General features: G+C 48.6%; 1 protein-coding gene across 2 annotated transcripts in view; it reads right to left on the bottom strand.

Moving 5' to 3' along the window:
* Nucleotides 1-23,061, bottom strand: part of GPATCH8 (G-patch domain containing 8) — a 59,249-nt gene extending 36,188 nt beyond the window's left edge. Inside the window, exons 1-2 of one of the 2 annotated variants that reach the window (XM_068418740.1) lie at nt 22,938-23,061; nt 7,296-7,370 (exon numbers count right to left, since the gene is read on the bottom strand). In XM_068418740.1, the coding sequence (XP_068274841.1) occupies nt 7,296-7,370; nt 22,938-22,982 (120 nt within the window). In that variant the 5' untranslated portion in view covers nt 22,983-23,061. Of the gene's footprint in view, nt 1-187; nt 206-7,295; nt 7,377-22,937 lie in introns of those variants that run through there. The other variant, XM_068418741.1, reaches the window with a different exon arrangement.
* Between the last annotated feature and the right edge of the window lie 4,632 nt (nt 23,062-27,693).

Below are 27,693 nucleotides of genomic sequence, written 5' to 3'. Positions count from 1 at the left end.
AAAAAAAAAAAACAACCAACCCCAAACCAAAAAGGACAAGGAGTAGTTTGCAATCCCTTTGCTAAGTGGAGATGAGACATTGTGCTGACTGTGTTGTGTTATGAATGCACTAAAATAAACAGACAGATGAAGCAGTATGCTATTTCCAAAAGCAGTGCAAGTGGAGTGAAAGCATTTCCATACGAACCTGGCTTTAAAAACTGGGCTGTCAAAAGAACAGTTAAATGTAACACAAAGTAAGAAACTGTCCAATCACTAATGGTAGGTTTTTTTTTTTATTTTTCTTTTGCTTTGTTTTCAATTCACTGCTTGCAAGTAATGTATTTATTAAAGAAGAGTGAAAGCATAAAAGAAATTCAACAAGTCAAGACCAGCTGGGAGATTCAAGAGCGGTGTGTTGTGACTGACACAGTGAAGGGGTAAACAAATGTTAAAGGGGGGAAAAAAAAGAAAAATTTAGAAGGGTTATACACATTAGCACCACTTTTACAAAACCACTCAAGAGGATGGTCGCAAGTCGTTTGACATCAATTGGAATTACGCCTGAATGTCATCCTGTCTCCATTCCCAGGAAGGGGGTGTTTGTCCCCCTCTGATCACTTCCATTTGGTTGCTTAAGCAGTGAAATAACTGCCTAATTTTACATATTCCTGAATTGAAATGAAGCATTTTCTGTCTCACTGAATAGGGAGAACAGCCCTAAGAGTTTAATATTAACAATTGAGTTGGGACCTAGTCATCAGCCTCCTCATTTCTAGCCACGTTCCACCTTCTTCCTCCATTTCAAATCACTCTCGCGGAGGCAGACCGCTCTTCAGGGCTGCTCTTCAGCGCAGAGCGGTCACCAGTGGTGTTCCCCAGGGCTCAGCGTTGGGGCCAGTTCTCTTTAACATCTTTATCAATGATGTGGATGAAGGGATCGAGTGCACCCTCAGTAAGTTCACAGACAACACTGAGTTGGGTGGGAGTGTTGATGTGCTGGAGGGCAGGAAGGCTCTGCAGAGGGGTCTGGACAGGCTGGATCCATGGGCTGAGGCCACTGCGTGAGGGTCAACAAGGCCAAGTGTCGGGTCCTGCACTTGGGGCACAACAACCCCCCGCACCGCTACAGGCTGGGGGAAGAGTGGCTGGAAAGTGTCTGGGGGAAAAGGACCTGGGGGTGTTGGTCAATGGCAGCTGCATATGAGCCATCAGTGTGCCCAGGTGGCCAAGAAGGTCACCAGCATCCTGGCTTGGATCAGCACTACTGTGGCCAGCAGGACCAGGGCAGGGATCGTCCCCCTGTACTCGGCACTGGTGAGGCCGCACCTCGAATCCTGGGTGCAGTTTTGGGCCCCTCACAACAAGAAAGACCTTGAGGTGCTGGAGCGAGTCCAGAGAAGGGCAACGGAGCTGGGGAAGGGTCTGGAGCACAAGTGTGATGGGGAGCGGCTGAGGGACCTGGGGGGGTTTAGTCTGGAGAAAAGGAGGCTGAGGGGAGACCTTCTCGCTCTCTACAACTGCCTGAAAAGAGGGTGTAGCGAGGTGGGGGTCGGTCTCTTCTCCCAGGGAAGAAGTGATGGGACGAGGGGAAACAGCCTCAAGTTGTGCCAGGGGAGGTTTAGATTGGAGATCAGGGACAATGTCTTCCCTGAAAGGGTTGTCAAGCACTGGCACAGGCTGCCCAGGGCAGTGGTGGAGTCCCCATCCCTGGGGGGATTTAAAAGCTGTGGAGATGTGGTGCTGAGGGCCATGGGTTAGTGGTGGGCTTGGCAGTGCTGGGTTAACGGTTGGACTCGATGAGCTTAAAGGCCCTTTCCAACCAAGACGATTCTGTGATTCTGTAAATGCTGCCCTAAGAATTAAGTGATGTGAGGCCAGGCTCGCTGGACTCCCACGTGAGAGCCATCCTGCAAAGCCTGGCAGCCTGGGGAGTAGCTGGGGTATTAGGACCAAAATTTAACACAGGGCAGCAAACGTTGCAACAGCTGGTGGCTTTTCTTTTAAATTGCATCTTTAACTGAAAGTTCTGTAAAAGCACAGACTCTTTCACAGAGAAAAGACACCTTTTCTTACATCAAACTTCCTGTCCATGTCAAGAACTGTCACTCCTTTTCACTAAATTATCCTCACGTCATAGCAATTTTCCTACAGGAAGAGTTGCAGCGATCTATAAAAATTTCAACAGTCCAAGAAGGAAACCTCCCCGTTTCTCAGCGGAGAGCTGGCACGAGGCTCCTCACTTTCTTACACTATCGTTTTGGAGCTCCTTGTGTTACAGCCACAATAAAAATTATTGAGGCAGCCAAAATAAGTCTCCCAAGAGGTGTTTGAGTGAGCAAGCGAGCTCTCATTTACCATCCAAACTACTCACAACAGCAGCACTATCTGTCCGGGCAAATGGTCACAGAGACAACGCTGGCCACCAGACTGCGGGATGCTCAGTGTAGGACAAAGTAGCTCGGCAGACTCTTGATGGAACAATTTACACCTCCCAGCATTACTCTCGTCACTGTGGAGCTACTCAGTAGGGATCACTGCTATTTACAGACGGGGAACTTCGCATTAGAGATGAAGCGTAACTTCTCCAAAAGCGTGTAGGAAATGTAAAGGTCTTGACTTCACTGTCATGGGAGTTGGCTAAGCTATTCTGGAAAAAATCTCATCCAAAGTGACCTTCTCCAACAGCTCAAACTGGCCTCCCCAATTCCCCATCCTGTGCCCTGACAGGACGCCCTTGATTGCATTCCAGGAGTCCCCATCCCCAGAGGGATTTAAAAGATGTGGAGATGTGGTGCTGAGGGCCATGGGTTAGTGGTGGGCTTGGCAGTGTTGGGTTTATGGTTGGACTTGATGATCTTAAAGGTCTTTTCCAACCCAAACGATTCCAGGATTCTATATCCCCAGCACAAATTTCTGACAAAGGTCCTGGCCAATAGAAAAAAAACGTATACAATGAAAAGATGTGTACAGGAACTGAAAGGTTTTGATGTTGTAGGTGGGATATAATCCGCAGTCGGTGGATTGAGCTGCGTTACGGATAAACCAAGCACTAGTTTTGCCTAACACAGGTTTTTCCCGTAAGATCCCCACGTCCCGTGTTCACACCGTTCCTCTCTCGGCATCACCAGGAACCATACGTCTCTTGAGTGGGTTGTAAGCTGTGCTGACTGTGTATCGAGGAATCTAGAAGCAAGGATCGGATGCTACCGGGTGAACCCATGCAAACAAGAGGTTGAAAAGATTCCCAAAACAAAACCTACAGCTCACTACAGATGACACAATGAAGACTAGAGAGAAAAGCCCAATAGTAATGCTACACCATTCAGCTTCAAGAAGCACATTATTTATAGCGCTGTCCACATATGGCGACTGCTAAATGTCAAATCAGCAGCCTCATCGAATTACACTTTGGAACTAGTGGAGTCCACAGATCTGTACAGATATACAGTGCGACAAAACCCCGCTTCAGCTCGTACAGTCGTCTGCAACAGCCTGTGATCGTCACAACTACCAACTGAAGCCTGAAACCTGGCGTAGTTCAAGGACCTCCGTGTGTAACTGAGCAGAATGAGGAGGGGGGGAGGAAGGACATTTGTTAGTTATGACGAGGACAAACTAACAAGCTCCAGGATCAGTGGGTGAGACGCAGTCTGGCCTCCAACCTGCAACGGCGACAGCTTGGTTCAGCTCCCTGACACTGCCTGCTGCCTGCACGGGGAAGGGCTGCTGCTCGTGGAGGCTCTAAGGGCACAGTGCTACCTCCTACTTGATCTGTACTGCTGGGACAAAGGAAACCATCAATTCACAGCAACAAGAGTCAGTCAACAAGTAGAAATAAGGAAATAACGTGAAGGAAATCTGGATTCTATTAAAGCTGCAATACTTCGTGACTTCCCGTTCGAGTACCTGAACTCAGTGCACTTAAAACATTGGAAAACAAAAGCATGCAGCTTCTTGAATTTAAAAAAAGGGTGAAGTGCTCTGATTTTTCCAGGGCACCAGACACTAGTGGTTCCACTGACGTGAACAGTGCAGCATCTTCCAAATCAGAACAAAAATATATTTGTGGGAGGGGAAAAAAATATCAGTATTTGCAGCTATGAAGAGTCCATTGATATGAAATATTTTCTTCAATTTAGTAATGGAAAATAGCTGGCTTTGCCTTCAGGCTACGTATATCCACTAGCTCGTGTCAGGTCTCTTTTCCATACATGTACTTTGGTTATAGTCGCATGTTTCAATCCAGACATCTTTGGCCTAAACAAGCTGTACAAAGCAGGATTTCCAGAGGAACAAAAATCCTAGTACGCTAATTGAGGACACGTTTCAACATTGTAATGATCTGTAGACTCCCAAACCTATTTTTCCAGCCACCTTTGAGTTGCATGCTGTAGCAGTACAGTCAGCACCTCTCACCAGATAATGCTGCAGAGATGGATCTCACTTCAGCCGTGATCATCAAACATTTACTTCAGGTGAAACCCTCTGCCCCTGGGATTTCCAAAGCTACCTTTAGTCTTTAAACCTTTTTCATACAACTGAGATGACGTGAGAAGCTGCCAGAAGCACATTTCAAGAAAATGTACTTAATCCACCCTTCAGCCTGTAGAATAACCAAACTTTAAACTTTTAACTGGAAAGTGCTTTGATCTGCTGTTGTTACAAACACCCTTCCTCGCACAAAGACATCTGTCATCCAAACTATTTCCATAATGTGAAGCACAGGCTCTTAGTCATTACCCTGAGCAGATTCCTTTTTAAAGGTCACTTGGAATTGCGAACAGAGAACTGGTTAAGGATTATAAAACCATTTGTGACTAAATGTTAATATTGAAAATATTTAGATGCGTGGTATTTGCAAATTATAGACTGGTCCTTACTGCTTCCCTCTCAATTTCAGTTTGAGGATGTTACCCACTTCTAGGCGAGCAAACAGCAGAAAATATAAGGCAGCAGAAAAAGCAGCATCACAGCTCTTTCCTAGTGAAAAATCTTGCTGGGGAGGTGCACCCTTAAACAAGAGAACCGCTCCTTCTAGTTAATTTGCCAATTTAAAAAGCACACAGGTCAGTCACAGTGTGGAAGCAAAAATCATTTTCACAAGGTGCCAGGGAACTTGACAAAATTACGTATGCTTCCCAGCTACAGATCTGCTTCTAAGAATCAACAATGTACTTAAGACAATGTGAAGATTAACCTTAGAAGTAATCGGTTTGTTTCTCACTGCACTTTCTGACACCAGGCTTGTTCATGAGACCAAAAAACACACCCCACGCAGCAGCTGCAGCTTTTAAATTCTGGGACTAGCCCGTGAAGCCAGCTCAAGCGTGCTCTGACACTGAGCACAGCTGCTGTGAGAAGGCAGAACACACATGTACTCAGTTCTGTGACTCCTTCCAAAGGTTTACATGTCCCAGGGTAGGTGTCCTACACCTCAAACGCTTGTTTCTCTTATTACAGACAACAGAAGAGTGAAGCAAATGGGGTTTTAAAGTCAGAACAATTGGAGGTTTTAACCCTTCCTCCTCCCACAGAGGTAAGCCATTCTCTTGTCCTCTCCATCAAACTGTTTTCAGATTTAACCATAAGGCTGAACTGTACATATTAAAACCTACCAAAAAGCTGTAAAGATTAATAACAACCTGATATTTGGGTGGTGATATATATATGAATAAAATATTAAAGCTATAATTGAATTTAATTTTTCTGCTGCAGTTCAACATTAACCAAACTGCAACCAAGTATTACATCTGCAGGTGATCCACGCTGCACCGTGAGGCTGTGTGCCCCTGTCACTGGGACCAGTGTTCGCATTTTACACACTTCTGTAGGCATCGCTCCCCTCCGAACACCAAAGTGATGTAATCTGTGACCACTTCTCTGTTTGGGAGAAATCAGATAACCAGTCTAGTCTGCGAGCAGTATTTGAATTATTTTGAAATGCTAATTTCCAGCGTGGCACAGAGTAAGCTACCAGCAAGTCTCATTATATTGACACAAGGAAACAAGCTTGGCATTTTAATTAAAATCCCCACACCAGAACGTCCCATTGAAGTATTCAGGAGAACACTGAATACCAATTCCCATCTCTGCAGCATTATCTCATGCGTCATCAATTACCGCCATGCCTAAATCTAGCATCATGCCAGCACATTAAGACAGTAGGTACTATATGCAGTGTTCACTGGACCAGAAGAACAGAAATAAGAAGGGGGAAAGGAAACCCTAGAGAAGAAATTAAAAAAAAAAGGCAGACCGTGCAATACAAACCAGATCATGGCTGCTTAGCTACTATGGGCCAACTGCTGCGGAAGAAAAACGTCGAACACCCCAAGTTGTGTAAATTTTTTGTAAACATCTAACACACACACAAACACACACAACACCAACCTACACACACGAATGAAAAATATATCCTCATCTTTGGCTAACGCTAAGTTTCTTCTAAGCGCAGACTAACGTGAAGAAACTTTAACAGAGAAATTATTAATGTGGAGAAGAAATACTTGAGAAGTACTTTCTTAAAAAAATCTAGTCTTAATCAGAACACCACTAAGTGACCCTCGATTATCCACTACAAGTTTTCTTGCTCTTGGACTGAACCTGCAAATGAAACTTAGCTTTAAGTGCCAAACTTAGGTCCAGTTTAGGCGGAACAAGCTATCGTGCCTAAGACTAGCAGATGCTTTGCAAAGAGAAAAATTAAAAAGCTCCAAAAAGCTTAAAAAGGTAAAACTAACCAGAATTTAATTTTTCCCCATCTCAGGGCTCTACTTGCTGCACCTAATTCAAATTAAAGCAATACTTTAAAGAAACTCTCAGCGCAGTTTCAGACTCGTGGGGAAGGACTGCTACACTAACACTGTAAAGCATCCGTGTTTCCGTGCTGCCAGCTGTCACTCTAACACTTTTCTTTAACACACCAGTACTTTTCCAAAAATATAAATTAAAAAAAGGATCAAAATACATTTTGCTACACTATTCCAGCAAGTTCGCATGTGAATTAAACTGATTCTTCAACAAAAAGTATAAAAACTTAAAATAAATATCCATGAATGAATGTATCACTTTAATTTTTAGTTCAACGTGATATTTCAGGAATTATTTAAAGTCACCTATCGTTTTAGGAGAACTACTTAAAGATTCAATCCCAGGCCCACTTCATCTCAGCATACAATTTACCACGGAAAATTAACCCTGTCCTGACAAAGAGATGCCCGCTCCTATTCAATTTGACTGCATTCACATCAAGTACCATCCGATCACGGCCTAACTCTTGGTGGGTTGATGGTGCTGATAAGTGTGTGTCTTACCGATTCTATAGGCTTGTCTAGAGACGCTTGCTCTATCTCCAGGTGCCCTTCTTCGTACTGATCAAAGTGATTGCCCTGTAAAAGAAGATGTCTGTTAGCTCTACAGCAGAGAACACACTTCCAACAGGTTAGTTTCAAGATTCAGGTCTGTACACGGTGTTATATTTTACATAATTTTGCTAGGAAAACAAATGAACTTATTAAATACAGGCTCGATTCAGTATATAGGTTGTAAGAACAAAACAAAAATTATTCTAAAAACTAAGCCAATGTGATGATAATAATAAGTTATGGAAGTTGGAAAAGTATCAAACATTTACCATGACAATACTTTGGGGTGTTTTTCTTTGGAAAGTCTATGAAAATGCTGACCAGAAGCACCAGTGCTGGCCTTAAAACCACACAGGACAAGAAGGAATTGACACCACCACCACCACTATAAATGGTTTGTTTTTTTTTTTTTTGTTGTTGTCTTTTCTCTTTTAAGGAGGAGTAAGGCTTTCCTTGCAGCAGGAAAGCCAAATTGCTTGAGGCATAAATGTAATTTCACACACCTTAAGTCAACAAAAACCCACAGTGGTACCAAACGAAACCTCTCCCTGTGCCCACAGCACTCGTTCAGGGTCTGGAGCAGCCCTTTCCTTGAATCTAGTGATCCTCCAACACACACAAGAGCCGTTAGATTCAAGCCCACCAGCCAGCTGGCCACGCAGCCACACAAGCAGATATGGTGGCACAAAGAACACCAGGATGCACGCGTGGAACGGCTTATTCCAGACCTCGCTTCCTTACGCTCTTGGAGCAACTCCATGAAACATCTTTAGTCCTATAGATAGACGGGTCGTGTATAATAATTAAAGTAGATAGGAAATGAAACAGGATTGTTATACGATAGGATGGTTACAGCACACCCCTAGATTGCTGATTTCTGAACAGGGCAACCTCTCCCCTAGCCAAGGGTGCCACGTAAGCACAGCGCAACACCCAAATGACAGCCACGGGAGCAGAGACTAGAGCCGAGCAACCCTCCCCAAGCATCCGCTATGGCAAAATTCAATCGTTCCATGCTTCTGCCTGGATATGAAGCATACAGGGTTATGAGTTAGGAAGGCAAATAGTGTCTGTCCTCAGGAACAACCGTTGGTGCTGCAGCATCGTCAGTGTGAATGGCCGTTTCAGGGAAAAATCCCAAACAAACATCTCTGTTGTCGCTCTGTTGTAATTTCTAAAACCTCAAATTCCTGAAATTGCAAACACGATGAACCATTTTCAGCCACTCAATAGGTCCATGACGTAGCACTAACATCCACCCTCGCTAGCACAGACCTAGAAAGGAAAAAAAATCTGACTTTCTAGCTGCAAACTCAAAAGCAAACAGGAGAGATGCCTGCAGCCAAGACTAGCACAAAAGCCATTGAAGGGGGTCATTTCAGCGGGCTTTCCTCCGTTCCCTGGGCACTGCTCAGCGTCACAGCCCTGTGAAACCCCAGGAGGTGCCAAGGCCTCGGCTGTCACCCCCTAATTCCTTCCCCAGGCCCCCCAGCACCACTGAAATCCTTCTGGCTGCTCAGCGAACACCAACCACCCAGCAGTTTTTATTTGCATCTCAGCTCCGCAATTACTTTGAGCAGGAACACCCGGCACCGCTGCCAAGAGAAACGTGTTGTCACTCTTCTCCCTTTCTACCAACACCAACTTTTCCTTCTGCAAGAATTTTAATGAAAGCCAGCATGCGAAAGAGCAAATCACAGCTGTAACAAACTGCCTGCTGGAATTTTACAAGCCAGGCACCAGCCTCCGAAAAGCCTCTGGAACGAGCGTACGTATCCAGTGATGCAAATCTGCAAGAGACCATCTTGACAAAAACCTGTTGCCAAGAGAACTTGCTTTGATGCTGGTGCCCCAACCGCCAGCCTATACATCATCTGCCGTCCGCAGCGGTAATTCACCCAGGCCACGCTCTGCTCCCAGTAGTCTTCTTTCCCACGGCCTCTCCAGAGTGAATTCAGGGCTTAATCTGCAGGCAGCAATCCACTCCCATGCATTTTTTTTGGACAGCCTTCAAGGAGCAAGCTGAAGACAAACTTACCATGCACATGCAGTCGTTGAGCTGCTTAAAAAAGCTAGTAATTCTTGGAGACGGGCACAGTGTAGATGTACAGACTGGACATGTGTGTGAACTCAGGGAAAAGATAACATAAAACCTGCCTCAGTGGCACAAAGGACACAGCCCAGCCTCCCGAAAAGCAGTGCCCAAGAGAACAAAAAGCAGCCAAGGCTGCACATGCTGTTAATGAATCTGCACTGCTGCCTGCTGAACGCCAGCGCAAACACATTACTATAACTTCATATATAAAGAATTAAATCCACATAACGTTTAATTAACAAACACTTGAAACGCTCTTAGCAAAAACAGAGCCCTACTTCCCCGCCGCCTAATTTCACAACGTGATTTGCTGCCTGCAGATAGCTCAGAATATTCCAACTAAATTACCTGGAGCTGGCAAAATATTTCTGCCTACTCACCACCTCCGTCAGCACACCGCCTGCCAAGACAGTTAAGATTGTTTTTACAAAGGCAAGGGTCAACTGAAAGCATGCCTGGCTGGTTTGAGGCTTTACAACTCGATTTTTCTGTGCTTAAAAGCAACGTATCCCCCCAGAAACTACGCAAAAAAATGAACACTCACCACGTCACAGACATGCAAAGATGACAAAAAGCAAATAAAGCTGTTCTCTCCAAGCTCTAGCGATCCCACTATTATCTACTTTATATATTTTGGGGTTCCTTTTATATATTTATATACTTTGGGGTTTATTATCTACTTTATATCTACTTGGGGTTTTTTGTTATTGGTAATGGAAGTGGGAATAAGTTGCTTGTTTCTACAAAGAACAGTAATACTCATACTAGAGCTTTCCAGAGAGGCAGGGTGCTTCCCATCACCTTGAACTCCTGGGTACGCAAATGCCACCCGAGTGCAGGGAACAAGCCCTCGTGGGATAATGACAAACTTATCACACATTAGGAAGCTGGTTGTTACAAACTTGGTAATTTAAGGCATCAGAGCAACAGAGTGTCCAAACCGACCTGAAATTGATACTCATCACAGACTGCTCTTTATTTATCAACACCTAAATGATAGAGGAAACATTTTCTTGCCACCATGAAGTAGCTCACCCTGAAAAAAAGCAGGGAGACAATAATCCAACAGTCACACTGAGGTCAAATTTATGAGCGTGTTCAGCCTGACAAGCAAGGAGAAAAACCGTCCTCGCTTCTACGGCCATGACAAACAGCTCATTAAGGCGATGACGAGCCATCGTGGTCATCACAGGCCGTTTGGAGCTGGGACTCTGTGGGGCTGGAGGCAGCACAGCTTGTCCCTTTGCTTCCTCAGCCCTGGAGCTGGCTAAGGAACAACTTGGAGGGAATTCCATCTGTTTTCCTTCTTTTCCAATCCTTCAACCTGGCACGGTGAATGGATCCAGCTAACATTTCTGTTTTGCTGTATCTTAAGACAATGAATCAGAGGAAGACAAAATACTTTAACATTTAAATCTAACAATTAATTAAACCCTAAATGTTGAATCTGTTGAGAATAAACTACATTTTTGGCAAACACGAACTGTAAGCACAGACCACATTCTAATATCACTTTGATCTGTGTCTTCTGCAGACTTGAGGGATGCTTCCCTCTTCAGAGGAAACCTTTACATGAAAAAAGAATTCAAGCCCTACAAAATGGATACGAGGCCATAAAATAACAGCTGCATTAAAACCAGTGCTATTCAAGACTTATTCCCAAACCTTCTTCCTTGTTATGACTATTATAGAGATATAGTAAAATCCTGGCCCTGCTAGCTAACGACAAAGTTTCCACCTACTCCTGTGGACAAGGATTTCAGGGCTGCAGGCAGTGCCCTTCTCCCTCTCTTCCTCTGCCCCTCCAGTTTACAGCTGCCCTGTATCAGGCTTCCTCCCTTCTGCTTTGCAAAGCAAGATGTGTTGCACCGCTTGTAGCACTTTCTTACAGACGTTACCTCCGTCCTGAAATAGCAAAGAAGATGAGAGGCTCCCACTTCAGCATCGTTTATTGCTATCCCTTTGTGCTACAGCAAGCGCTCCCAGGCTGGGTGCTTCACTACAAGCACACTGAAACTCAATATATTTTACTACTTGGATAAGGAGCAAGGACAAGCCTTCAACATCTAAGCATTCCTCACTATACACCACGCGCATCATTTCATTTCCTTGTTGCAGTCATCTCCAGGAGCCAGTATGTTTGTGTCCTGTAATTTTTTTGTGTAATATCATCTGAACTTTGGCTAACTACCCATTTTGGTTACTCACAGTCACATGTCCTCTCCTCTCTCCTCCACTTTCCCATTGTTTGATCTCTGCATGAAGCTCTTCGCCAAACCTTACGTCTTGGAGCCCTCACACACTTAACCACCGAGTTAGGAATACAGCATTTGAAAAAAAAAAATCAGCTAACAAAAGCTGCCTCCATGCAGGATTTTAGACCCTTATTCTCCCTTATTTGGATTGTAAATACTTCAGAGCTCTGGCCTAATAAATGCCACTTTGTCCAAGATTAAACATAGAGTCACTGCATTTTCTGAAACAATTCAAGTCAAATAGCTAAGAGGAAAGAGTATTTCTTTTTCTTTCTTACTTATAAGGTCCCAAACATTGTAGCAGCGAGACTCAGTCAGTATAATTAAAAAATTTAAGAACTTAAATCACACTTTCATCCCAAAATCTTTAGCAGCAGGAACTGGTGCCAATAAATGACTCAATGCAAGTGAAATGAATTGTTGATTTAAGCCCATTTATCAGAGTAAGTTTAGTATCACAGAATTAATTCTTTCCCCTACACAAGGCACCTTTTCATGAAGGTGGGGAAAGACAAAGCCTCTAAGGACACACAGATATTATGGAGGGGGGAACTTTTAAAAGCATCTTCACAGCTGTAAGACAGAAGAAAAATATGCTCTCTCCTTCCTTCTCACTCCCCAAAAGGGTGTATCCAAAACCAGACCCAGCCTCTGAGCGCTGCATTTTCTAAGTCACCTACAGCATCATCAATGCAAGGAGGAAAGAAGGATGAGCCACTTCAACCGCTTCAAGGCCATTAGACTTCCCTGGATATTAATTACCGGACTGCTCTTTCCAATCTGTCCAAGCACAGAGGATATTAAGATGTCAGCATGCAGAATACAGTCCATCCAGTGCACATTCCTGACGGGAATTAGGGGTTTCTTTTATGCACAACCCTACGTTATCCATGTATTATTTCAAAAGAGAAGTAAATGGGGCAGCCTATGTTTCAGTAGCTGGGCCAGACCTTGAAATACAGCTCTCATGTGGAGATGGGAGAAAACTACAACAAAAGGGTAGTATAATGGCGATGAGAAAGCAGTGGGTTTCTTTCAGAATGCTCTCATTCAGCTGTCCCTTCCGTTACTGCTCAACAAGAGAGCTCAGTTACGCGAACTTTATTATTCATATGAAAGAAGATGATGTAAGCTACAAAACCCAACAGAAGTCAGATAGGGAGAGTTTAGAATGAGAATACCTGGGGAAAACACTGCCTGCTCCACAAGTCACAGGGACGACGCCTTACACGGCCTGAACGGAGTAAAATGCGAAAAGACTCCAGCATAAAACCCCCCATCTATGCCCAAGAGCACTAAACCCAGCGATGACTGGGGAGGGAACATGCAGGATGCAGTTATCGAGATGTCAAAGCAGAAACAAGCTATTTATGTCCACACTGAATTTCAGGACCAGCTTAGGAAGGTGCACAGAAATGCATGTTCTCGTGACCGCGGAGATAACAATCTAAAGAAAGTAGTTTTGGAGAAAAGCCTCGCTATACTCACCATCGTTAATTCTTAACTGCACTGGGAAAGAGCACAGCGTGATCATGATTGCTTAACTGCACTTGTAAAGAGCGCAGTGTGCTCCTTAGATATTCAAAAATTAGTTTTACACTGGTAGAATATCAGGAAAAGACTCAAAAAATAACATTTATATTCCATTTACTTTAGAAAATGGGATTTTAAAACACTAAAGCAAATCAGCACCACTTGTGCATATTCTATTTATCCATCGATTCAATCAATAAACCTTAAACTCCCAAATATATTAAGTCAAGCCATAAAATTCAGGGTTGTCACCCACAAATGCCACTTTAAAACATCTAACCAAGCCCACTCCTCATTCCTGAAAGCTCTTGAAGGCATTAAGCTGTACACCAGCAGCTGAGACACGAGGAGTATCTAAAAAGAGAAATGAGTATCCACAAGAGAAGCCATTTTCTAGCATAGATAAAGCCACGGCACATTGCGTTAGCTACAAATCACAGAATATTTTACAAGGCCCTCCGGTCTCTGCTCCCACGGCTGGACAGCACAGCTGACATTCCCTGCAGCCGTCCCAGGACGGGTCAGCACAGACGTAAGGTCTCAAGAGTTGAACGCACAAAGCTGTAGCAGCATCTGAACGCAAGCGAGCAAATGCCACCGCTCCAAAATCCTCACTGCCTGCACACGCACGGCATCTTCATGGATACAGAAAAAAAAGACTCAGTGATCGCAGAAGGAAATATCTTACTAATTTATATTTTCTTTTTTAAAGGAGGAGATTGAGCAGTTAGGAGACCTTTAAGAGGACAAGGCACCTCAACATCCACCGGCTTTCCCCAAAGACGGCTCCCAGCACAGCTCGTGCGTGCACTCCGCATCCAGGACACCTGCGTGAACGTTGCTAGTCCAGAACCAGCGCAGTGGCCACGAGAGACGGACAAGAATCACTCTTCAAGGACCTCACAAAGCACCAGACTCTTGCCTAACCCAAAGGGCACGAATTTCAGCAAACCACCATTGACATTCATCTCATTTTGTGTTGCATTTTTCATCTCCTTCTCCTTTTACAAATCTTTCCGGCTTGGTCAGCTGTTACCAGACCTGCCAGTTTTGCACAGCCCTGAGCTCGATGGACCCACCTCTCCTCACCCCACCTGAAGGTGATGGACACCACGGAGCACGGCTATAGGGTTACACGCAGGGCAGAGACAGGAGAAGAGAAACCAACTCCAGGCAAGGCTCAAATACAAAAGGTGTACATGACACGGTCTGCTACTACTACCTCTTATTTTGTTTATTTGTGGGGCTTTATCCACTACATCAGCTGCTAACCTCACCAGCACATTTCAGCCACCACAGATGGGAGAGAGAAGGTGTTAAAGACAGATCCAGCTCACCATAACGAATCAACTGTTTATTACGCACCATCAAAGCCTAACAGGTTTATAATTTCTCTGCAAGATCCATACAAGATCCTGTGTACGCTGACAACGACTCTCAGACAGTAATTTATGCTGCCCTTTTAAGCTAAGCAGGGCCTGATGACTCTATACCATGGAAGATCTCCAAAACGTAATTGATGCAGACAACCGTGTTGATGTTTAGAAATCCATCCAGAGAATTCAAAAACAACTGCAGGAAAGCACAGCTTAGGAGTGTTTCTTGAATATTCGTTACGCACCCAGAAGAAAATACATTTTTAAGACCAATGTGCACCCAGAAGATGACTCCATCCCACCCCCTGCTCGCACTGGAAGCTTTCTTGGATAATTTTAAAGGTCATGTGGTTTCTCAAAACTATAAAAAACAACACAAAAGCAACTTTGTGCTGGTACCTGGAAAGCCTTTGTTAACGCTTCCCAGAACAAAATCATCCTTTTTCCTGTTGTTCCCTGGAGTGAGTGTAAAGACAAAAAAATTCAGTTATCCTTTCACAGCAACAGAGGTAAAACATTCACAAACAACAGCTAGTGTTCTCACAGCCTGTTATAAATCGCTTCCCCAGCCCCTTCCCTGTAAATAAACAATACCAAGTGGGTAAGTACGGACACCACACACCTTCACACCCTCCGAAATAGCTTCATATTTACAGTCAACACCTTAGGAAAGCTGCAGCAAAACCTCATTTTAGGCAAACACACACATCAATTATTTTCAGAGTACTTAAAACAAAAATCCTCTCGAGTCAATACAACAAAAGCAATCACTTCAGATTTGGATATGAATTTAAATTGGCACCTTTTGAAAGAAGCACCTTGTAATTACACGTTGAGAAGTTGATGGCACCTTTTGTTTACCAACCTAAAAGTTAATTTTGATGGCAAAATTCTACCTGTTAAGTCCAAAAACACTGAAAACACACCCGTCAGAACACACGCAAGACTACTCCTAGGTCAAGAGCTTTAAACCAGCAAAATATACAGATAAATACCTAGTTAGAGCTGTCCAATTAAAAACATGTTCTACAGTTCAAACAGCTCATACAACACGGAGCAGAAGCCAGAGGCAGGTCCCTGCTTCGCTACGCTTTGCATACTTTGGCACCAAACAAGAACAATTTAACGTCTTTCAGATTCCTTCTGCCGCTACCAACGCCAGCTATAAATCTGTTCCAGCACACGAGGGATGCTGTTCAGTTCTTCAACGCTTCCAGCAACCGTATCGCAGAGTATCGCTGCTGGTCTCTCTCACCCAGTTTTCTCTTAGCCATTTCTCAGCATACCTCGATGCAGAAGATGCTGCAGCTTCCAGCACACGCAGCTTCATGACTAAACAAGGACTTTCAAACAAGAGAGAGAGAAAATCCCCTGATGGGACAGGGTGCTAGTCATTTAATATTTATAATTTATTCACCACCACAAAATTCCAAGCTTTCATAGTACTGGCTTTTTTCTTTTTTTTTTTTTTCTTATTATGGTGTTTGACTTAATTAAGGGTTGTTTCTAAACCCAAACGTCACAGAAAACCTCACTCAGGAGCACGTTCCCTGGATTCAAACTCATAACTCATCCCACAAGACTCGGTACCATTCAACATTTTTATCAATGACCAGAGGGGAAATAGAGCAACTGCCGACTCAGTCTGCAGATCACGAAGCCCAACGAACGCTAAGCACCCATGTGTTTGTACAGAGCAATGTGACCCGTGTAACAGCGGCCTGACCTCACGAACACAAAGTCTGTTTTCACCGAGCCCTGTACAAACACACCTGCAGCACAGGGCTGCACCCAAGCAGGCAGGAGAAACCCAAATTTAAACCTCTTCACGCAATGCAGTAGGAAAAAGGATAAATATACAGTCCAAGGGTGTGTAACAAAGGAACAGCAAATAAGAATAAAGTAGCAAAAAAAGATGTTTATGTCTGTATATTATACAGATGGAGCTGATTCTAGACTCCTCTATGCAAATCTTCAAGTCACAAATGTGGAAAATTTTAAGATGCAGAAAGCTGTAACAATGCAAAAGCAACGGCAAAATGCCCTACAATAATGTAGAGATCAGACTGTTACGGCTCTCAAAAGAGGCGAGGACTAAGGCAGAGATGTTATATATGCCCTCACATAAGACGAGGCAGTGCAGCAATGTGTGCTTTGGCATAATGGATAATGACATAACAAGAAACAAGAGCTAAAAGCTGAAAATAGAAAAATCTAGAAGAAAAATAAAGGATCATACACCTTTCAGTGGCCAAACTACCAGAACAATCTACAAAGGAAAATGTTCACCATCACCAGCTGTCTTCAAGAGAAACTGTATCCAAGCACTAATTCCTGGACTCAAAAGTGGGTCAAATGATGGAAATCAAAGGGTGATACCTGGATATTCAAAGCAGACAACCTACTATCAACTTCTGGCTTTAAAACCGTGAATGGTCAAAATCTCAAATGAATTAATTGCTCGTAGAGCTGCTCGAAGGTAGGAAGTACCAAGAATTACTACAGGTTTAAAACTTACGGTACAAAAAAAGCATATGTCAACTGAGGAGGCGTTGGCCAAGTACTGCAATAGTGCTTTGTGATGGGATGCACTCCTAAAGCTCTACATCCCCACGCAGTGGGTGTTCGGAGACTAGTTAGGAGAGGCTGGCTTTGTTTCGGAGGAGATGACTCAGAAGAAGCCACAATAGCTTAGACAGGGTTTGTGGGACTGTAGAATAAAGTACTTCCTTTGCTATTCAGTTAGGCACTGACAGAGAACGTGACTGCACAGGGGAATACAGGAGTGACCAAAAACACAGCAGGGAAAGTACAAGCAAGACAGGAAAGAAGGTGGTCTATAGAAATGTGACTTATCATACGAGTTCTAAAAATTCACACTGAAGTTCAGATTCTCCTGTGATCCTCTAAACACGGAACCAACAGTATTCAATTTAATTTTAAATGCATTTTCCCCCAGTCTTCTCCTCCCTTCTTTGCTCACACAGGCAGGCGAGAAATGAGTCACAGTTCTGTTGTTCCTGCCTTGCTCAACCGAGAGTTCAGCACGAATTGCCAAGGCAGTAAGAGCAGTGTCCTTCCTCTGCTGTGCCTACACCAGAAATAGAACTCAAATCTAATGATAAATGAGGATCTCCAAACAATACTAAGAGATTTTAGAAAATCTAAGATTAATTCTTAAATTAGAAAACACGCCATGGAAAGGGCTACCCCCTGGACTGCTGTCAGCTCCGTTTGTCAAAGGCAAAGCCACGCACAGGGATCTGGTATCGGTTGGAAGCTCAGGATATCGTATTTTGCAGTGACTCCAGTCCTATTCTTTCCCTTGTTCCTCCACATTAACTTTTTCTTCTCCCAATTAGCAAAAGCAGGCAAAAGAAAACAACCTTATTTATTTCCTTGTGTCACAAAGAAAAGCCACCAGCTTACTTTGCCACGTAACCCATGAGCAGTCACTGCTGAAGGACACAAAAATCACATACGTCCACCTTAGGCAGCACCTAAGAAACGAACCAAAGTTGAAGCCGCGGACAACACGCACTCATTAAAAGGACAGATTTTAAAACTCCGCACTGTCGGCCCAGATGTCCGATAAGCCGGGCTGCCTAAGCTGCTTGGGAACAAAACTTATCCCTGACATTCTGCCAATTAAAAAGCATAAAATCCCCGTGGCATCAGCGGTCAGCTCAACTTGCTGGAAGCGGCAGGACTTTAGAAGCGCAGAGCGGCCAGTAAAAGCGATGCACTCTGCTAGCTCTTCCTTTGTGGGGGGAAAAAAAACCATGTATCTTCTTGGCATAAGCAAGAATAGGAGAAGTGAGGTTCAGACTGGCCACATTTCAACCCCGGACAGAAAACCAGGGATTTCTGCTTGGTGGAAGTGTTATTTGATTACACAGACTATATAACAAACTAAAAAACCATGAGACAGAACAGTTTGTGTTCCGTCTGGCTAATGATGCTAGTAAGTGCAATGAACATAGGAAGAGGAAATTATTGTACACATATACACATATGGCTCGTAATATTTCTGCTTCAACAATGAAAAGGAGAAAGATGTAGCAAGAAAACATTTTCTCAACATCTGCGAGTAACTGGGAGCTCCCCTGGATTTCAGCGATACGGAGACCCCCACAGTATTCATTCTTTGAGTTCATTATAGTTAATCTAAAGAATAAAATTACTGCAATTACACAAATAACACTAAAAAATATATTTACTTCTTGCAGCAGTCTCACATATTCACACAGCTTTCAGTAATGCTTCTAAAATACCCCGTTAGCACAGCCGACAGCTATCGTTCGTCATTACTTGCCTTACAATGGTTCACAAGTTTGTCTCAGCTCCCGAGGAAGCCAGTCAATCAAGGAGACTGCAGAGGTAGACAAGTGACAGACATCCCTGCGACAGGTAAGCTACAATCTTTTAACCAAAGGACTAAGCTTGTCAGCAGCCCACTCAAAAAATAACCCCTCTAGTCATGGAAAAGGGAAAAAGGTTGGGATTTATTTGGGTAATCAGCAGACTTCACTTACCACTTCAGCACATAAAGAGAGGGAAGGTCAGTAACATCATTCCTCCTTCAGTAATTCATTTCTCTGCCTAAAGCCTCCCAAACAAACTGCTGTGCTGCCCTGGTCAGGGAAAGATCAAGTATTACTGGACAGAGCAAAGCTAAATGCCTTTCCCTGGGGCTGCCCTCAGGTTCAGCACCTGGAAATCGCAGGCAAAACCAGAGGCTTTCCCGTGCGTTTCACTAAGGTTTGGGAGCATACAGCAAAGAGGAGAGGATCTACACCCTTCCAAAGCTACAGAGCCCAGCAAAAGCAAGACAATCTTATAAAAATAAACCCCAAAAGCTGCTTAACCACCTCATTGTGGCGATACCCTCGGATGCCATTTCCTGCTCCCTTGGCAATTTCAGCTTTCAAACCATCCTTAGCTTTGAGGTTCCTTCCGCTCCACCACAGAGAGGACTCGGAAGAATTTCAGAGTACGTAATCTTTCTCCTCCCCCTCCATACCACGATCTTTATCCTTAAGGATACCTGACCTTCTTACCCTTATACTAGCTGCTCTGTTCTGCAGGGTTACTTATCACCCCATGGCAGTGTCTCCACTCCCTCTGCAGTTTGCTTTATACCCGTCACATCGCTTTGGCTGCAGTTATGGGAAGGTCCCCCCACCCCCCCTTATTTCTCCAGTCCTCAGTTGATCCTTCTGCTCCACAAACCTTCTCCCCTCATCATCTTTTTAGGCACTTCAGACCATTCATACCTCCTTTTTCTCATCTGGTTTAGGTCCTTTCCTTCCTGAAACCATTTCCCCTCAATGCTGCAGGCTTCCATTCCTGCCTTCCCCGATCACACTGAGCTTCCTTCGGGCAGGCAGAGGGGAGGACAGAACAGCTCTCAGCAGCTCTCTCACCTTTAATCCACTTCTCTCCAGCATATCAGAAGCTCAGAAACCTGATCGTCACCTCTGCTAACCCCACCTTGCTAACCTTCCCTTTCCCCTGCCCACACCAACGCTCGACTCATGCTCTGGCCAAACTAATCCTCCCAAACCCAGAAGCTTTCCAGTTTCTTTCCAGGAAGTAGCCTGATAACATTAAAGAGAACTCTAAAATGCACTTTTTTTTTCCATCCAGTGACTCTTCCTTTAGCCACATCGCCAATCCCAAGTCAGCTGCCTTTCTTCCAAAGAGCTAAAAGGTTCCTTTGACCCACACACTTCACTCCTGACCTTTTGTTTCTCTTCCTCTCTCAAGATGGTAACACATCCTTTCACTTCATCCGCAAGATCACAAGTAGATCATCCAAGAACAAAATCTGGGGGATCTCTCCAGCCTCCCTCCCCCTCACCATACTGCATCCCTCCCCACTTCAAGCCGGGTAATTTTAGAGCAGCATCTCCCTTTTTATCGTGCCTACTCGGGTCCCAACAGACTAGCACTAACATGGGGCCACACTTATGCTCCATCGAAGGACAGAAATTTCACCTGCTGAAGCTTAGAATTAAAACTGCTAGAAACTGCATGAAAAAGGCATCCTTAACACCGACAGAAACACTCCTACAAAAGGAGCCTACATCCAAATTTGTGACTTCACACTAACAGTGTCTTATTTTTGCTGTAGCTTTTGAGACCGGTATTTTATAGAGATCATCAAAAGCTGCGCGCTGAACGCAGGCGTATTTTTACCCACGCTCAGCAACGGTCACAGCGCAACTTTCTTTTTGTGCACAGAGCCATTTCCTTTATTCCACACCGGTGTTGCATCTCAAGTGACCTCCATCTAAATATAGAGGAAAAAAGTAAAAAAATCTTCTCTGCGAGCCATTCTGATGAAGAAGGAGGAAAAATAAGATTCAAAAAGCCTTCCTGCATCAATATACTTCAGAAAAATTGTTACTGACCAACTGTCGGGGTACGTGTGCAGGCGCTGGAGCTCTCACCAACTCAGTGCGACCCTGGCCAAGATACTCGGGCCCAGTCTCTCTCTAATCAGCTCTTTCATAGCTCATCATTTGCACGTTCAGTCCTCTGCAAGCCTTAACCAACTCCAACCTGTTCTTCCCAGAGGACCGATTCCCCTTTTCCCCTCGAAGGAAGCTTTAATACACAAAATAAAACGTCTTCTCACTGGCAAATTTTCATGGAGAAAAGAAGAGAGAAGTTACCCTGCTATAAAAACAAACCCCACCTTTTTATTTTTTACTCTAGCCTATGGGAAAGATAATGAAACTCTGATATTCTGGCATGGATACAGTCTGAATTAAAAATAGTGCCCTTTCTTAAAGTCAAGGGAACACAGGGTTGGGACTGGGTTATTGTTTCCAAGCGTGCTCGGCAGCTTTTAAGATCCCGGCATCGGGTAATGGAGCCCTGTTTCCTCCCTGACGTCACGACACATTCTCCCTGCATGACCAGAGCAATGACACAGTAACAGGTTTTGCTGCTACAATTATTTTTTGCAAAAGGGGTTGCCCCACAAAGGGACACGCACAAGGACGCGCAGTAAAAGGCACAGGCGAACGGGTTGTGCAACACACGAGTCCAGAGCTTACCCATTTCTTGGGTATATCCTGGAGCAGTCGACTTGCTTTAGGTTCCCCATCTCCCCCCTCCCAAAGCGAACTACTACAAGAAATGTATTTCCAAACTCAAGATCTGGCTCGCTCCACTTCCTGAAACAGGAGCTTCAAAACCTAATCAGACCACTTCAATATTAATTACAACTCATTTCTTCATTTAAGGAAACGAACGATGCAAACCAGCCCGTGTTTAGGGATGCATTAGGAAACCATATCTACAGTCCACAGGTAAGGTAACGCACACGGTGCAGTCATCCACACTGATATATATTTTCTCATGCGTTTCTAATACAGTTTAATAACAACTTACAACACGTGCATCCCCTAAAACATCCAGAAGGAACATAAATTACTTACTGCCGATGTCCTGACTCTTTTCAAGATTGCACCTTAATGCTACATTAAGCAGAATTACACAAGCTCCACAACTATCAAAAAAAAAACCCCCATATCTTTAGACGAAAAGCAGGAGTTCAGACAAAAAGCACTATTCCAACTTTGGGGTCCCGAAACACGGACAACACATTAAAAGCTCATCAATAGCTGCTCTCGAGCTGCGTTTATTCTCACTCCTTTTGTTTTTCTTTCTAACCTCGAGACTCTCTCGGGCTGAAGTCAGAAAACAAAATGTCATTGTTAAGGCTTAATGAGTCAATGTTAATTTGCCCATTGTTTATTTAAATCCCCTTTAAAACAGCAACAGTGGCGTTAATTACGTCGAAACACTAATGCTTTCTTGGGGAAGGGATACAGAAGGAAAAGGCGTTTTCCACAAAGGGGAACACGCTGGGGGGAAGCCGGAGAGCCGGGGGTGCCCTCACCGGGCTGCGGGGCCGGGGCAGCCCCCGGCCAGGGAGCAGGTGAGCCCCGCGGCGGCTCGACCCCCCCCCCCCCATCCCACCGGGCTGCCGCTCCGGCCTAACAGACCGTAAAAACGAACGGAAAACCCCACGGTCCCGCGGGTGAGGGTCACCTCAGCGGGGGCAGCCCCCGCCAGCCCCCTCCGCGGGGACGCTCCGCCGTGTTACGACACCGCCGGCCGCTGCCCCCCTCCCCGGGTCACCTTGACAGCCCTCCCCGGCTCCCCGCCACACGCCTTTGTGTTGTTACCGGCCGCCGCGGAGCGCCGGGCCCGCGCACCAAGCCCCGGCGAGGGGGGCGGCCCGGCCCGGCCCGAGGGAGCCGCGGCCACCCGGGGTAGACTAGATGCCCGCCCGCCCCCGCGGCGCGGCCGTTACCTGGAAGTCCCTGTCCTCGTTGAAGCGGGAGAACCTGTCCGCCATTTTGCGCCGCCGCCGCCTCGCTCAGCTCAGCTCGGCCCGGCCCGGCTCGGCCCCGCGCCTCCGGCCACCTCCCCTCAGCACCGCCCCCGCCGCGCCGGGCCCGCTGCGCGCATGCGCGGCAGCGCCGGGTCACATGCGCGGCCCCGGGGACGCCTCACGGCGGCGACACACCGGGCGGAGCGGCGGCAGCGCGGGAGCCGGCCCGCTGACAGGCGGCGGAGGGCGGTTGTTCCGCGGCCGCCCCCCCCCAGCCGAGCCCCGCTGCGGTTTGGACCGGAGCGTGCACCGCGCATGCGCCACGCTCTGCCTGCGCGCGCACCCCGGCACCCACCGCGGGCGCGAGCTGCGGCAGCGCAGGGCACGCCCCTCCCCTTGTGCGCATGCGCGGAGTGAGGCGGCGAGGGCTCGACCCGGGGGACGGGGGGGAGGGAGCGAGCCCCGTTTTAGCCTTCCCGCCCTCCCGGCCTGAGCCAATGGGGCTGCCCTCGCCTCTTGAGTGATGGCTGTATAAACCAATAGGAGCACGGGCTCGCCACCGCTCCCTGACGTGCGCCGCGGGTCACGCTGGCTGCTGAGGGGGCGCGTGCGCAGACTCTCCTCAGCGGGGCCCGGGCGGGAAGGGGTGGCCTGAGGGGCGCTGAGAGGCAGTGTCGAAGCAGCACCCTGGGGGTCCGGGGCCCGCCCTGAGGCGAGTGATGGTGCCCGGGGCCAGCCCTGAGGCGAGTGATGGGGCACGGGGCCCGCTGTGAGGTGAATGATGGTGCCCGGGGCCAGCGCTGAGGCGGGTGATGGTGCCCGGGGCCAGCCCTGAGGTAGGCCATGGTACCCGGTGCAAGCCCTGAGGCAAGTGATGGGGCCCCGGGGCCAGCCCTGAGGTGGGTGATGGTGCCCAAGGACAGCCCTGAGGCGGGTGATGGGGCCCAGGGTCAGCCCTGAGGCGAGTGGTGGTGCCCAAGGACAGCCCTGAGGCAAGTGGTGGTGGCCAAGGACAGCCCTGAGGCAGGTTATGGTGCCCGGGGCCAGCCCTGAGGTGGGTGATGGTGCTTGGGGCCAGCCCTGAGGTAGGCCATGGTGCCTAGCGCAGAGCCAGAGCTGGATCAAGGTGCTCTGAGCCAACCCTGAGGTGACGCACAGTGCCCAGGGCCAGGCGGAGCCATGCCTGTAGCCCAGCTTCCACCCCAGGCCTTCAGCCAGGCCGCAGGGGCCTTTCTTCGCCCCAGAGCAGGGAGGCGTGTGCCTGGCTTGCGCAAGCATGGCCAGGGCCCCGTATGTGGTGGCAGAGAAGCAGCGCCCTGGGCCTGCACGCACCAGGCGATGCCTGGGGTCTGTCTTGCAGCAGCCCGCAGGCCTTTGAGCACAGGGACCGCAGCAGACGAGGCCCTGCTTCTCCATCCACCACCACCACAGCTGTTACCAGCTGTCTCCGAGCACGGCGGCGTGTGTCGCCGTCTCTCTGCCATCCCTGACAGCAGGAAAACCAGATTCCATCTGTCTCTCCATTCATTCCTTTTCTTTCTCACCAGACGCCTCGCTGCCTGGATCCTGCTTTCATGCTGCCCTCTGCCGCCTCGCCGAGGCAGGGTGAGGAGAGAGGAGATCGGAAACGGGCCTGTCTGAAGCGTGTTCACCAGACCGTGCCTCCCTGTGCGTCAAACCTGCCGATGAGGTGACTGCCTGTGACGGCGAGCCCTGCGCGGTGGGGCTGTATTTCAGGGGAGGCTGAAGCGGTGGTTGTGCTTTGTGCGAAGCGGTGTGGCTCGTAGCAGAGCTGACTTGATCTATTACTGCAGCGTGCCAGGCTGGGCTGTGCTGCCAGAACTCCGTGGAGCTCCCTCATGCATCTGCCTCTAACTTGCTAGAAGGGGTGCTGCTCTCATCCTGTTGTCCCACCTCAGCAGCCCTGCAGAAATCCCACCAGGAAACCCACTCTAGTCTTCGTAGAATCACAGAATCACAGCGTGGTTTGGGCTGGAAGGGACTTTAAAGACCATCTAGTTCCAACCCCCTGCCATGGGCAGGGACACCTTCCACCAGCCCAGGTTGCTCCAAGCCCCATCCAGCCTGGCCTTGAACACTGCCAGGGAGGGGGCAGCCACAGCTTCTCTGGGCAACCTGGGCCACTGTCTCACCACCCTCACAGCAAAGAATTTCTTCCCAATATCTCAATCTCCCCTCTTTCAGTTTAAAACCATTCCCCCTCGTCCCATCACTCCATGCCCTTGTCAAAAGTCCCTTCCCAGCTTTCCTGTAGCCCCTTCAGGCACTGGAAGGTGCTGTAAGGTCTCCCTGGAGCCTTCTCTTCTCCAGGCTGAACAGCCCCAATCTCTCAGCCTGTCTCCATAGCAGAGGGGCTCCAGCCCTCTGAGCATCTTCGTGGGCTCCTCTGGACTCGCTCCAACAGCTCCGTGTCCTTCTTGTGTTGGGGGCCCCAGAGCTGATAATCTTGTCGCTCTCCGGGGATCAGTCAGCCCAGTGTGCTGAGGAAGTCCTCGTGGTGCAGAGCTGGGACTTCTGCATCGCAGGGTGGCTCTGAGAGCTTTTGCTGGGCAGGAATGTGCTTGAATTCGCTCCTCGTTGTCCTAAGAAAGTCCTGTTGATGCTGTGCCTGTCTGTGCTTTACTCTGCTCCCCCCAGACATCGGCGCCGGGGGTCACCTGTCTCACCCTCCAGGCCTCTGCCTCTCCTCCGCGGGTCGTGGTCTCTCTCCATGACATGCCCATGGCTCCTTGTGCCCCGAGGACTGCGCTGCCGCTCAGCCCCACGGCGGGTGGGGAAGCTGAGGCAGGGAGGGGAGCAGCCTTTCTCCTTCCAGAAATTCCCACTGTGTTTTCGGAGGGGACTGTCCCCCTCCTCGTCCTCCCGAAGCACCCCGAGGGGTCCGGGCGGGCAGGGTGGAGCTGGGGTCCCTGCCTGTGGAGCCCGGCCGTGCTGCGAGGAGCAGCCCCGCGGGCGCCTCGGTCGAAGGGACTCGCGTGTCCTGCAGCCACCCCACCCGTGGGTCCCTGGGTGGGCACCCTGGGCCCTGCTCGGTGCCGGGGCTGTGCCCACGAGAGGGAGCTCCTGCTCCACCCAGGTGGGTGGTGGGACCCCCCCACCCACACCGTGGGCCCCCCACCCACCACGGGGGAACTGAGCCAGACGTGGCCCTGCTGTTTTGAGCCGGGTGGGACAAGGCCCGGGACAGGGAGTGCGGGTGCCCGGCACCCCCTGGGGAGGGTGGCAGGACTCCGGCAGGACCCAGGCGTGCTGGTGCCTTACGCCCCTTCCCAACACGGCACCCCCCCCCACTGGGTGCAGGAAGCCGGCGCTCATCATCCCTGATGGGTGGGGGGCACCCAGCCCTGCCTGTTGGGCTTCGGGGCGAGGGGGATCTGGCACCCCCAGCGTGCTGAGCTGGGGAGAGGTGACCCCCCCCGACACCCCAGGGTGGGTGCCCTCCTCCGAGGCCCCTCACCCCCTGCCTCAGTTTCCCTCTAGTGCTACCAGGGTGAGTGGAGCCCAGCAGTGGCAGCAGGGGGCTGGGGCGGGCGCTGAGCCCCTTCTGGGGGGGCAGCCCTGGCACAGCGGGGGCTTCTCTACCCACAGTGCTCAAGGGGAACAGTGTCCCCAGGCCGGGGGACCCCCGACCCCGGGTGTGTACGTGTGCGGCGTGCACCTACGGGTGGGAGCGGGAGCGCGTGGGGAGCAGGGGGAGGCTGGGAGCGGCGGAGGCCCCTTTCTGCGGGCCGGGGGCCGGGGGCGGAGGCCGGCGCTGCGGCCGCCTGGGCCCCTCGTCTCATGTACAGCAGCTTTGTGCGGGGGCTGCGGCCCCCGGCCCCGCCGCCCCCTGCAAACGGCCCCCTCGGCCTCTCCCCGCAGCGAGGGCCCGTGTCCGCTGGGGACCTGTGACCGACGGGGACCTGGGGCTCCTGGGGGACAAACCTGCCCCCCCCAGTACCCCCTAGCCTGGAGGGGCTGAGCATGGGGACAGCTCTGTCCCCTCTGGGCACGGGGATGGCTCAGTGGTGTCGTGGGGAATGGGGACAGCTCAGTGTCCTGGTTGGGCACAACTTCATGCCACCATCAGGCACGGGGACAGTTCAGTGCCACCCTTGGGCACAGGGATCAGTCTGTGCCTCTGTTGGGCATGGGGACAGCTTGATGTCCACATTGGTCACAGCTGTGTGCCCCCTTTGGGCACAGGGATGGCTCAGTGTCCCCATCAGGCACAGCTCAGTGTCCCCATCGGGCACAGCTCCGTGTCCCCATGGGGCACGGGGACAGCTCAGTGTCCTTGTTGGGCACAACTTCATGCTACCGTCAGGCACAGGGACAGTTCAATGCCACCCTTGGGCACAGGGACAGCTCAGTGTCCCCATCGGGCACAGCTCCGTGTCCCCACTGGGCATGGGAACAGCTCAGTGTCCCCACCGGGCACAGCTCTGTGTCCCCACTGGGCATGGGGACAGCTCAGTGTCCCCACCGGGCACAGCTCCATGTCCCCACTGGGCACAAGGACAGCTCAATGTCCCTGTCGGGCGTGGGCCGTGCCCCTTTTGGGCACAGGGGTGGCTCAGTCTCCCACGGGGACAGCTCAGTGTCCCCGGTGGGCTGGGGACAGTTGGAGTGGCCGTGAGACACCATAGGGGCAGGAATGGGCCTCGTGGTCCCGCTGCAGCCCCCCCCCACCCTACAGGGGAGATTTGGGTGGTGCTGGGAGACAGGCAGGGAC

This window comes from Nyctibius grandis, chromosome 26 (genome assembly GCF_013368605.1).
Source record: "Nyctibius grandis isolate bNycGra1 chromosome 26, bNycGra1.pri, whole genome shotgun sequence".
NCBI classification, from domain to species: Eukaryota; Metazoa; Chordata; class Aves; order Nyctibiiformes; family Nyctibiidae; genus Nyctibius; species Nyctibius grandis.
This window is presented reverse-complemented; position numbering and strand designations above follow the sequence as displayed.